The following is a 13,823-nucleotide window of genomic DNA, read 5'->3' as shown; positions in this document are numbered from 1 at the left end:
TATGGCTCAGGAGAGCATCTCCTGATTACAACATGGATGTCTATGGGAAAATCTATACAATTGTCTATTCTCAAGGAAGGTTCCTGGATGCTGGTGAGGGGCTTTTGATCCAAGGAACTGAACCTGGCATCTCTTTCCATAGATTGAACTCGAGTGTCTCCTGTTCCTCAGATGTTTTATGTTTCCCTATGGGTTTAGTGCTTCCCCATAAATATAATAATGTGATTTTTTTCTTTTTCTATTTACTTTGTTTCCAGGAAGACTGGCCCAGGGTTGGCCTGTGGAGCCCTTAAAAAGTATATCAAAGGTTCATTGGAATTATTTTTATTTAATACATTTTTTGGCCCAAACGACTCCCTTAAACAGTCAAAATGTCTGGCTAAGATTCCTAAAGATGAACCTATAAAAGATGCAAACAAGTGAAGAAGTGGTGGAGAAGTAGTAACTAGTAACCAATATAATACACTACTTAAGATCTGATCAAAATGTGATTTAACTGTATTAAATTTCTCCTTGAAATTACAGATATTTAATTTAAATAAATATGGATAACACTAATGTATTCATTAACCCAAATAAGCTCTCAAATTATCACCAAGTATTCCTTCCATCTTTGTGAATATTTCTCTAGTGAAAGCCTCAATATCAGTATCTAGACTTTCAAGAACCTCTGTGATGTAAGGCATTGTGTCTGCTAGTACAGGCTGCAAGAAGTCTTCTCCCAGTGTCTCCATTAGTGCCTGGAAAGTTTGCAATGCTGCCAGAATCACCTGAAAGGAAAAATGTAAAAGCATTATGATTCCTGGTTATTACAGATTAAAACGGCAAGAAATTTATTATTTACCATTCCAGTACCAAAATAATACTACGAATATGGTAAACACCACAAGATATGTAGCAATATCTCTCCTACTCAAAGCATTTGCTATGTGACTCTCACATTGTCTTAAGAAAAAATTAATGTTAAATTTTTACAGGCCAGTCTACTGGAGAAAACTCACCCTAAACCTGCCATAGTGAATTCAATCTTAACAGGGGCCCATGATAAATTCTGAATGTAGGTGTAAAAAATTTGAATCACAATTTGGAAAATCTCTCCAATTCTTCTGGTTTGAACAGGAAAGAAGTGTTTGATTTCTATTACAGCAACTCATAAAATGGAAAGTATGAACCTATGGCAAACCAATCCTACAACTAGCAGGCCAGTGCACCTTCATTATGATTTAGCAAGCCATTCATAATGGCTTTGAAGGGACTCCAATCTAGGCCTTGCCACAGCCAGGATGGAGTGAGATTCATCTATTAAAATGTTCATTTGTAGACACCATGGGGCCCATGCTAACTTTCTTATGGTATACAGAAATATAACTAGTTGGCAAATCTTATCAGAGCAGAATGGTATAGTGGAAACTACACGGGCCTACTAGGACTGATTTGTTATGGGCTCCAATCCATCAGTTGGCTAGTTGCTTACAAAGTACCATGATTTCACAAGTCAATCTTTTACATTACAGATGCTCCTCGCTTTATGATATTTCGACTTTACAATGGTGCAACAGTGATGCACATTTAGTAACATACAGTACTGTACATAAAATGATATGATAAACTTGTATTCATTTATTTACTTTTCAATACCGGTATTTAGCTACAGTAATTATTTGTTCACCCTAGGTAGTAGGTTGGTAGACAGCAACCGCCCAGGGAGGTACTACCGTCCTGCCAAGTGAATGTAAAACTGAAGCCTGTAACTGTTTTACACGATGGTAGGATTGCTGGTGTCTTTTTTTTTTCTGTCTCATACACATGCAAGATTTCAGGTATGTCTTGCTACTTCTACTTATCTGGAGAGAGTTCCGGGGGTCAACGCCCCCGTGGCCCGGTCTGTGACCAGGCCTCCTTAGGTCAGTGTCCCAGGATGCGACCCACACCAGTCGACTAACACCCAGGTACCCATTTTACTGATGGGGAACATAGACAACAGGTGGAAAGAAACACGTCCAATGTTTCTACTCTGGCTGGGAATCGAACCCAGGCCCTCACCGTGTGAAGCGAGAGCGTTAACCACCAGGCCACCAGGTCACACTACACATACATGTACAAGCATATATATACACACCCCTTTGGGTTTTCTTCTATTTTCTTTCTAGTTCTTGTTCTTGTTTATTTCCTCTTACCTCCATGGGGAAGTGGAACAGAATTCTTCCTCCGTAAGCCATGCGTGTTGTAAGAGGCGACGAAAATGCCGGGAGCAAGGGGCTAGTAACCTCTTCTCCTGTATATATTACTATATGCAAAAGGAGAAACTTTCGTTTTTTCTTTTGGGCCACCCTGCCTCAGTGGGATACAGCCGGTGTGTTGAAAGAAGAAGAATTATTTGTTCATTTACTTATTCAGTGACAGTAGTTATTTATTTACTTATTTATCATATCATATGGAGATGAATGGTTTATGGGATTTGACGAGCTGTTGGAGTGTGAGCAGAGTGATATTTTGTGGAGGGATTCAGAGAAACTGAATAGCCAGACTTGAGTCCTAGAGGTGGGTTTAGGATATTGGCAGTTTGAAGTGACATCTAAACTGTTGTATCTGTATGCCTCTGCAAAGACAGTATAGTTTAAATGATGATGAAAGTGTTTTTTTTTTTTTTTTTTTGGGGGGGGGGGGGGTCACCTTGCCTCAGTGGGAGATGGCCAGCATATTAAAAAAAAAAAAACGTATTCGGCTTATATGTTCAACTTATGATGGGCTCATCGGAATGGAACCCCATAATAAGCAGGGGATCACTTATCTACAATTTCCCATGCAGTATTTTGAGCAAGAGATATTACAGTAGTTTTGATAAGTTCCATCTACATTGTGACTTTTAATTATCAAACTGCTCAATGGCTATGCTTAAGTACAGTACAGTGAACCCCTGGTTTACGATCAGCTCCCAATGCGACCAATTATGTAAGTGTATTTATGTAAGTGTGTTTGTATGTGTATGTTTGGGGGTCTGAAATGGACTAATCCAATTCACAATATTCCTTATGGGAACAAATTCGGTCAGTACTGGCACCTGAACATACTTCTGGAATGAAATAATATCGTAAACCGGGGGTCCACTGTATATATACAGCATTATACTTTCCCCAACTACATTGGATATTTAGAGCAAAAAAAGCACCTTGTAAGATGATAATGAAAGACTATCAAGGAAGCAGAAAAATTAAATAAATTGAAGGATTTAACTTCCATGACACAATATGAAGCATAAAGTTCTTGTATTAGTAAACACTAAGGATAGCTACATACCTTAGGCTGGTCATCATTTCTGACCCTAAGAAGAATCTGCCGGTTTAGCGTCTTCCAAAGAGAGTCATCTCCAACAGCAATGGTAAACTTAACGAGGCATGGAATTAAGTGATTCCTGATGCGACCTTCATAGGCTATCATACCACCAATGGTATTTTCCAACTGAAAAAAATGAGGTAAAATACTTGTTAAATCAAAAAGCTGGCAACAACTGATTCATAATGATTATTTACATTCACAATTATTTTCTTGAAACAGATACCAATAGGGTATTTGGAGACAAGTAATTACTCACAAATACTGATCTGCAGATAACATTACTGAAATATTAAAACAAATTATTTATAATTAAATTTTTTTCTAAGCTATTTTTTCTCCAAATGCATTCATATTTTGCTTATGTTCATTTTTTTGCATGTATGTAGGTTGTAGAAGGTTGGTAGACAGCAACCACCCAGGGAAGTACTACCGTCCTGCCAGATGACTGTGAAACAAAAACCTGTAACTGTTTTGCATGATGGTAGGATTGCTGGTTTCTTTTTTCTGTCTCATAAACACGCTAAGATAACAGGGATATCTTGCTACTCCTACTTACACTTTGGTCACACTTCACAGACACGCACATGCATATATATATATACATACATCTAGGTTTTTCTCCTTTTTCTAAATAGCTCTTGTTCTTTTTTATTTCTTCTATTGTCCATGGGGAAGTGGAAGAGAATCTTTCCTCCGTAAGCCATGCGTGTCGTATGAGGCGACTAAAATGCCGGGAGCAATGGGCTAGTAACCCCTTCTCCTGTATACAATTACTAAAAAAGAGAAGAAGAAAAACTTTATAAAACTGGGTTGCTTAAATGTGCGTGGATGTAGTGCGGATGACAAGAAACAGATGATTGCTGATGTTATGAATGAAAAGAAGTTGGATGTCCTGGCCCTAAGCGAAACAAAGCTGAAGGGGGTAGGAGAGTTTCAGTGGGGGGAAATAAATGGGATTAAATCTGGAGTATCTGAGAGAGTTAGAGCAAAGGAAGGGGTAGCAGTAATGTTAAATGATCAGTTATGGAAGGAGAAAAGAGAATATGAATGTGTAAATTCAAGAATTATGTGGATTAAAGTAAAGGTTGGATGCGAGAAGTGGGTCATAATAAGCGTGTATGCACCTGGAGAAGAGAGGAATGCAGAGGAGAGAGAGAGATTTTGGGAGATGTTAAGTGAATGTATAGGAGCCTTTGAACCAAGTGAGAGAGTAATTGTGGTAGGGGACTTGAATGCTAAAGTAGGAGAAACTTTTAGAGAGGGTGTGGTAGGTAAGTTTGGGGTGCCAGGTGTAAATGATAATGGGAGCCCTTTGATTGAACTTTGTATAGAAAGGGGTTTAGTTATAGGTAATACATATTTTAAGAAAAAGAGGATAAATAAGTATACACGATATGATGTAGGGCGAAATGACAGTAGTTTGTTGGATTATGTATTGGTAGATAAAAGACTGTTGAGTAGACTTCAGGATGTACATGTTTATAGAGGGGCCACAGATATATCAGATCACTTTCTAGTTGTAGCTACACTGAGAGTAAAAGGTAGATGGGATACAAGGAGAATAGAAGCATCAGGGAAGAGAGAGGTGAAGGTTTATAAACTAAAAGAGGAGGCAGTTAGGGTAAGATATAAACAGCTATTGGAGGATAGATGGGCTAATGAGAGCATAGGCAATGGGGTCGAAGAGGTATGGGGTAGGTTTAAAAATGTAGTGTTAGAGTGTTCAGCAGAAGTTTGTGGTTACAGGAAAGTGGGTGCAGGAGGGAAGAGGAGCGATTGGTGGAATGATGATGTAAAGAGAGTAGTAAGGGAGAAAAAGTTAGCATATGAGAAGTTTTTACAAAGTAGAAGTGATGCAAGGAGGGAAGAGTATATGGAGAAAAAGAGAGAAGTTAAGAGAGTGGTGAAGCAATGTAAAAAGAGAGCAAATGAGAGAGTGGGTGAGATGTTATCAACAAATTTTGTTGAAAATAAGAAAAAGTTTTGGAGTGAGATTAACAAGTTAAGAAAGCCTAGAGAACAAATGGATTTGTCAGTTAAAAATAGGAGAGGAGAGTTATTAAATGGAGAGTTAGAGGTATTGGGAAGATGGAAGGAATATTTTGAGGAATTGTTAAATGTTGATGAAGATAGGGAAGCTGTGATTTCGTGTATAGGGCAAGGAGGAATAACATCTTGTAGGAGTGAGGAAGAGCCAGTTGTGAGTGTGGGGGAAGTTCGTGAGGCAGTAGGTAAAATGAAAGGGGGTAAGGCAGCCGGGATTGATGGGATAAAGATAGAAATGTTAAAAGCAGGTGGGGATATAGTTTTGGAGTGGTTGGTGCAATTATTTAATAAATGTATGGAAGAGGGTAAGGTACCTAGGGATTGGCAGAGAGCATGCATAGTTCCTTTGTATAAAGGCAAAGGGGATAAAAGAGAGTGCAAAAATTATAGGGGGATAAGTCTGTTGAGTGTACCTGGTAAAGTGTATGGTAGAGTTATAATTGAAAGAATTAAGAGTAAGACGGAGAATAGGATAGCAGATGAACAAGGAGGCTTTAGGAAAGGTAGGGGGTGTGTGGACCAGGTGTTTACAGTGAAACATATAAGTGAACAGTATTTAGATAAGGCTAAAGAGGTCTTTGTGGCATTTATGGATTTGGAAAAGGCGTATGACAGGGTGGATAGGGGGGCAATGTGGCAGATGTTGCAAGTGTATGGTGTAGGAGGTAGGTTACTGAAAGCAGTGAAGAGTTTTTACGAGGATAGTGAGGCTCAAGTTAGAGTATGTAGGAAAGAGGGAAATTTTTTCCCAGTAAAAGTAGGCCTTAGACAAGGATGTGTGATGTCACCGTGGTTGTTTAATATATTTATAGATGGGGTTGTAAGAGAAGTAAATGCGAGGGTCTTGGCAAGAGGCGTGGAGTTAAAAGATAAAGAATCACACACAAAGTGGGAGTTGTCACAGCTGCTCTTTGCTGATGACACTGTGCTCTTGGGAGATTCTGAAGAGAAGTTGCAGAGATTGGTGGATGAATTTGGTAGGGTGTGCAAAAGAAGAAAATTAAAGGTGAATACAGGAAAGAGTAAGGTTATGAGGATAACAAAAAGATTAGGTGATGAAAGATTGAATATCAGATTGGAGGGAGAGAGTATGGAGGAGGTGAACGTATTCAGATATTTGGGAGTGGACGTGTCAGCGGATGGGTCTATGAAAGATGAGGTGAATCATAGAATTGATGAGGGAAAAAGAGTGAGTGGTGCACTTAGGAGTCTGTGGAGACAAAGAACTTTGTCCTTGGAGGCAAAGAGGGGAATGTATGAGAGTATAGTTTTACCAACGCTCTTATATGGGTGTGAAGCGTGGGTGATGAATGTTGCAGCGAGGAGAAGGCTGGAGGCAGTGGAGATGTCATGTCTGAGGGCAATGTGTGGTGTGAATATAATGCAGAGAATTCGTAGTTTGGAAGTTAGGAGGAGGTGCGGGATTACCAAAACTGTTGTCCAGAGGGCTGAGGAAGGGTTGTTGAGGTGGTTCGGACATGTAGAGAGAATGGAGCGAAATAGAATGACTTCAAGAGTGTATCAGTCTGTAGTGGAAGGAAGGCGGGGTAGGGGTCGGCCTAGGAAGGGTTGGAGGGAGGGGGTAAAGGAGGTTTTGTGTGCGAGGGGCTTGGACTTCCAGCAGGCATGCGTGAGCGTGTTTGATAGGAGTGAATGGAGACAAATGGTTTTTAATACTTGACGTGCTGTTGGAGTGTGAGCAAAGTAACATTTATGAAGGGATTCAGGGAAACCGGCAGGCCGGACTTGAGTCCTGGAGATGGGAAGTACAGTGCCTGCACTCTGAAGGAGGGGTGTTAATGTTGCAGTTTAAAAACTGTAGTGTAAAGCACCCTTCTGGCAAGACAGTGATGGAGTGAATGATGGTGAAAGTTTTTCTTTTTCGGGCCACCCTGCCTTGGTGGGAATCGGCCGGTGTGATAATAAAAAAAAAAATAAAAAAAAATGTTTGGTAGAGACTGATCAAGAACTAGATTGAAATCATTATGATGATTTTGTTAATGCTAAATTAAAAATATTATTCTGTGTATCCTAGTTTTATGCACATTTAGCATGTTCATATTTGTTTGGTAAAATTAGTCAAGAAATGTAGATTCAATATTTATGATAACTAGAGCAGTTGTATACTGGAGGGGCCTCAGGAGGGTGAGGAAGAGAGGCTACATGGAAATATGAAATAAGCTGGAGTACAAACCATCAAATAAGAAAATCTAACCTGATCAGTTAAAGGTTTGACCATCAGTTGAAATCTTTCTTGGTTGGTAAAATTAACAGAGTCATAAAGAAAGATCTTGGTAAGTGTGTCCAAAACAGCTTCAAGCAGACATGAAGTTTGCCTTTCTGCTTCAGCTCCAGAGCCAAATACCTGAAATACAATTTTAAGCTTTCAGTAAATGTTTTGACTACAGAACTTATAATGATAGCTCACAGAGCAATTTATAGTAGACAATAAGTTTTTCTGTATGCTTAAATATGCAAGTGGTTAAATGAGTTGTTGGCTTCAAGAAGGCTTGCAGCAATGCTAAACAAGCTATCTGGTAGCTTGGCTTTGATAACAGCATTTTGAATGTTCCAGCCAAGTAATCACTAAACCTGGAAATAGATGGGACAATATAAAAATCCATAAAAAAGTGTAATTATAATTTTATTTGTTCAATACCAAATTGTGTACTATTCTCTCACAAAAAATTTTTCACACTGAACATTTCAATAATATTAACCCTTAACCCTTTGAGGGTTTTCGTCGTACTAGTACGTCTTACGCGTAGGGGTTTTTGACGTACTAGTACTCATAAATTCTAGCGGCCTCAAATCTAGTGGGAGAAAGCTGGTAGGCCTTCATATGAAAGAATGGGTCTATGTGGTCAGTGTGCACAGTCTAAAAAAAATCCTGCAGCACACAGTGCATAATGAGAAAAAAAAAACTTTGACCATTTTTTTTAATAAATCAGCGACTTTGCAGTGTATTTTCGTATGGTATTTATTGTTGTATTCTAGTTTTCTTGGTCTCATTTTATATAATGGAAGACATATTACAGAAATTGAGATGATTTTGACTGGTTTTACAAAGAAAGGTGCCTTGAAATTGAGCTCAAAGTAGCAGAAATGTTCGATTTTTACCAAACTTCAAAAGTAAACAAATCGTGCCAAGCGTGCAATACACATCAACTGGTGAGTCTAATATTCTTTCACAAGTGCACCAATAATATTTATACCATTTTTGACACTAATGCAGTAGTCTGCATAACAGTAAATCTTATATTTTTTGTGAAAATAAAAATTCAAAGTGGAAAGCAAAAGAATATAAGAGGGGCCTTGAGACATGACTAATGACAAGAGGAAATGTCATTTTAGTGCCAGGAATGTCTTTCTTGTTTATTCTGGACCCTATTCGGAAATTGGCATCTTTTGAAATTTGTGTGAAATTGGCAAAATTGCTAAATTCTGACCACTCTACTGGATAGTTGTATTTCATAAATGAGTGGTTTCTTGCACCCATTCGATGGAAAAAATGGAGTTCTAGCGAAATATTCATGTTTTTTGTCGACTAGTACAGTGAAATTGGCCGAAAATGGGGCTCAAAGTGGGCAAAATCGCCGATGCGTAAACATCGCCAAGACCGCTAACTTTGCGAGAGCATAATTCCGTAAGTTTTCTATCAAATTTCAAACTTTTGGTGTCTTTATGATCTGGAAAAGATTCTCTATCTTTTCATAAGAGAAAATAATTTTTTTTTTTTTTAAATTTGGCCGACCCTGAGAACGAGTTTCGGAGAGGGCCTGTCGACCCTCAAAGGGTTAAATGGTCCAAACGTAAATATACGTTTTTTCAACATCTGAAAGTATGTAAAAAAAATGTAGATCTTCTTTGTTGTTTTACATTTGAAAACGTGTAAAAAAACTTTTATCTACATTTTTTTGTTATATTTGAAAATATGTAAAAAAAAGTAGATCTACTTTTGTAGCACTACGAATTTGAACGTCAATCTCTTTGGACCGTTTAAGGGTCAAAGAAATAAAAAAGTAATAATTATTTCAAATAATAATAAGTGACAATTAAAAATGAAATATATGTGGTATTAGAAACTAATGTGTATTTTTTAGATGCCTAAGTTTAAATTTTTGATTGTATGAGCATCTATTTGATTAAACATTTCAAAAGATTTACCAAGATGAATAATAGTTTCCTTCAGACATTTACTATTAAGCATACACCACTGAAGGTCTGCTTTGTATGTAAAAATGATCAAAAAAATACAATTCATAGTCATTTTAGAAACAATTAAATTATTATTATTTTTATTATCACACTGGCCGATTCCCACCAAGGCAGGGTGGCCCGAAAAAAAAAAACTTTCACCATCATTCACTCCATCACTGTCTTGCCAGAAGGGTGCTTTACACTACAGTTTTTAAACTGCAACATTAACACCCCTCCTTCAGAGTGCAGGCACTGTACTTCCCATCTCCAGGACTCAAGTCCGGCCTGCCGGTTTCCCTGAACCCCTTCATAAATGTTACTTTGCTCACACTCCAACAGCACGTCAAGTATTAAAAACCATTTGTCTCCATTCACTCCTATCAAACACGCTCACGCATGCCTGCTGGAAGTCCAAGCCCCTCGCACACAAAACCTCCTTTACCCCCTCTCTCCAACCTTTCCTAGGCCGACCCCTACCCCGCCTTCCTTCCACTACAGACTGATACACTCTTGAAGTCATTCTGTTTCGCTCCATTCTCTCTACATGTCCGAACCACCTCAACAACCCTTCCTCAGCCCTCTGGACAACAGTTTTGGTAATCCCGCACCTCCTCCTAACTTCCAAACTACGAATTCTCTGCATTATATTCACACCACACATTGCCCTCAGACATGACATCTCCACTGCCTCCAGCCTTCTCCTCGCTGCAACATTCATCACCCATGCTTCACACCCATATAAGAGCGTTGGTAAAACTATACTCTCATACATTCCCCTCTTTGCCTCCAAGGACAAAGTTCTTTGTCTCCACAGACTCCTAAGTGCACCACTCACTCTTTTTCCCTCATCAATTCTATGATTCACCTCATCTTTCATAGACCCATCCGCTGACACGTCCACTCCCAAATATCTGAATACATTCACCTCCTCCATACTCTCTCCCTCCAATCTGATATTCAATCTTTCATCACCTAATCTTTTTGTTATCCTCATAACTTTACTCTTTCCTGTATTCACCTTTAATTTTCTTCTTTTGCACACCCTACCAAATTCATCCACCAATCTCTGCAACTTCTCTTCAGAATCTCCCAAGAGCACAGTGTCATCAGCAAAGAGCAGCTGTGACAACTCCCACTTTGTGTGTGATTCTTTATCTTTTAACTCCACGCCTCTTGTCAAGACCCTCGCATTTACTTCTCTTACAACCCCATCTATAAATATATTAAACAACCACGGTGACATCACACATCCTTGTCTAAGGCCTACTTTTACTGGGAAATAATTTCCCTCTTTCCTACATACTCTAACTTGAGCCTCACTATCCTCGTAAAAACTCTTCACTGCTTTCAGTAACCTACCTCCTACACCATACACTTGCAACATCTGCCACATTGCCCCCCTATCCACCCTGTCATACGCCTTTTCCAAATCCATAAATGCCACAAAGACCTCTTTAGCCTTATCTAAATACTGTTCACTTATATGTTTCACTGTAAACACCTGGTCCACACACCCCCTACCTTTCCTAAAGCCTCCTTGTTCATCTGCTATCCTATTCTCCGTCTTACTCTTAATTCTTTCAATAATAACTCTACCATACACTTTACCAGGTATACTCAGCAGACTTATCCCCCTATAATTTTTGCACTCTCTTTTATCCCCTTTGCCTTTATACAAAGGAACTATGCATGCTCTCTGCCAATCCCTAGGTACCTTACCCTCTTCCATACATTTATTAAATAATTGCACCAACCACTCCAAAACTATATCCCCACCTGCTTTTAACATTTCTATCTTTATCCCATCAATCCCGGCTGCCTTACCCCCTTTCATTTTACCTACTGCCTCACGAACTTCCCCCACACTCACAACTGGCTCTTCCTCACTCCTATAAGATGTTATTCCTCCTTGTCCTATACACGAAATCACAGCTTCCCTATCTTCATCAACATTTAACAATTCCTCAAAATATTCCCTCCATCTTCCCAATACCTCTAACTCTCCATTTAATAACTCTCCTCTCCTATTTTTAACTGACAAATCCATTTGTTCTCTAGGCTTTCTTAACTTGTTAATCTCACTCCAAAACTTTTTCTTATTTTCAACAAAATTTGTTGATAACATCTCACCCACTCTCTCATTTGCTCTCTTTTTACATTGCTTCACCACTCTCTTAACCTCTCTCTTTTTCTCCATATACTCTTCCCTCCTTGCATCACTTCTACTTTGTAAAAACTTCTCATATGCTAACTTTTTCTCCCTTACTACTCTCTTTACATCATCATTCCACCAATCGCTCCTCTTCCCTCCCGCACCCACTTTCCTGTAACCACAAACTTCTGCTGAACACTCTAACACTACATTTTTAAACCTACCCCATACCTCTTCGACCCCATTGCCTATGCTCTCATTAGCCCATCTATCCTCCAATAGCTGTTTATATCTTACCCTAACTGCCTCCTCTTTTAGTTTATAAACCTTCACCTCTCTCTTCCCTGATGCTTCTATTCTCCTTGTATCCCATCTACCTTTTACTCTCAGTGTAGCTACAACTAGAAAGTGATCTGATATATCTGTGGCCCCTCTATAAACATGTACATCCTGAAGTCTACTCAACAGTCTTTTATCTACCAATACATAATCCAACAAACTACTGTCATTTCGCCCTACATCATATCTTGTATACTTATTTATCCTCTTTTTCTTAAAATATGTATTACCTATAACTAAACCCCTTTCTATACAAAGTTCAATCAAAGGGCTCCCATTATCATTTACACCTGGCACCCCAAACTTACCTACCACACCCTCTCTAAAAGTTTCTCCTACTTTAGCATTCAGGTCCCCTACCACAATTACTCTCTCACTTGGTTCAAAGGCTCCTATACATTCACTTAACATCTCCCAAAATCTCTCTCTCTCCTCTGCATTCCTCTCTTCTCCAGGTGCATACACGCTTATTATGACCCACTTCTCGCATCCAACCTTTACTTTAATCCACATAATTCTTGAATTTACACATTCATATTCTCTTTTCTCCTTCCATAACTGATCATTTAACATTACTGCTACCCCTTCCTTTGCTCTAACTCTCTCAGATACCCCAGATTTAATCCCATTTATTTTCCCCCACTGAAACTCTCCTACCCCCTTCAGCTTTGTTTCGCTTAGGGCCAGGACATCCAACTTCTTTTCATTCATAACATCAGCAATCATCTGTTTCTTGTCATCCGCACTACATCCACGCACATTTAAGCATCCCAGTTTTATAAAGTTTTTCTTCTTCTCTTTTTTAGTAAGTGTCTACAGGAGAAGGGGTTACTAGCCCATTGCTCCCGGCATTTTAGTCGCCTCATACGACACGCATGGCTTACGGAGGAAAGATTCTTTTCCACTTCCCCATGGACAATAGAAGAAATAAAGAAGAACAAGAGCTATTTAGAAAAAGGAGAAAAACCTAGATGTATGTATATATATATGCATGTGCGTGTCTGTGAAGTGTGACCAAAGTGTAAGTAGGAGTAGCAAGATATCCCTGTTATCTAGCGTGTTTATGAGACAGAAAAAGAAACCAGCAATCCTACCATCATGCAAAACAGTTACAGGTTTCTGTTTCAATTAAATTACAGTAATATTATTTTCATGGGAAACACTGAACTAAAAGAAGTCATACAAAAAACACTTGGGAAATCAGGTAAGATCCAGAAAAAATGTTAAAAAAGATTATTGCATAACTATGCACATGCAGCAATACAGAATAAAAGCTTTAAGTGTCACTTCACTGCACTACCTTATAAAAGTGAGATATGATTGAAATGTTTTATATCAAAATACCCTCTACAAATAGGAAAATTTCTTCTTGAAATAAGACTCATCTTATCCTTTTAATTTTTTTGGCAAATCTAGCATTGATAAGGATACATAATGATTATAAAAGTTATGTTAACTATTTTTTTCTTTCTGGAGGGAATTTTTTATATTTAATTTCCACAAGGCTTGTGAATTTTTGTCTTAAATGTATTGTGATATAGTTCTGTGTCTTCAGCTAGTCCTCACACTTGACAGTGGTTTTCTAACAGTGTGTGTGTGTGCTCCCAGACTCTTTTGTATGTTTACCCGGCTTCCCTCAATGTGATATAACATCCCAAAGGGTTATGTACAATATCTTGTTAATTTCTTTTAGGTTTGGATTGATTAGGTTACCCTAACCTAAATTAACATAACTTAAACACAAGGGTGT

The 13,823-nt window shown here is 38.6% G+C and overlaps 1 protein-coding gene across 1 annotated transcript in view; it reads right to left on the bottom strand.

Moving 5' to 3' along the window:
• Positions 1–308: 308 nt before the first annotated feature.
• Positions 309–13,823, bottom strand: part of l(2)k09022 (HEAT repeat containing 1 homolog l(2)k09022) — a gene marked incomplete at its 5' end in the record, with an annotated part of 169,710 nt that continues 156,195 nt past the window's right edge. Inside the window, 3 exon segments of the mRNA XM_070098672.1 lie at positions 309–770; positions 3,298–3,459; positions 7,598–7,747. Of these exon segments, the coding sequence (XP_069954773.1) occupies positions 567–770; positions 3,298–3,459; positions 7,598–7,747 (516 nt within the window). The 3' untranslated portion in view covers positions 309–566.

Source organism: Cherax quadricarinatus, chromosome 63, assembly GCF_038502225.1.
Source record: "Cherax quadricarinatus isolate ZL_2023a chromosome 63, ASM3850222v1, whole genome shotgun sequence".
Lineage (NCBI taxonomy): Eukaryota > Metazoa > Arthropoda > Malacostraca > Decapoda > Parastacidae > Cherax > Cherax quadricarinatus.
Note: the sequence above shows the minus strand (reverse complement) of the source record. Positions and strands in the feature narration are given on the sequence as shown.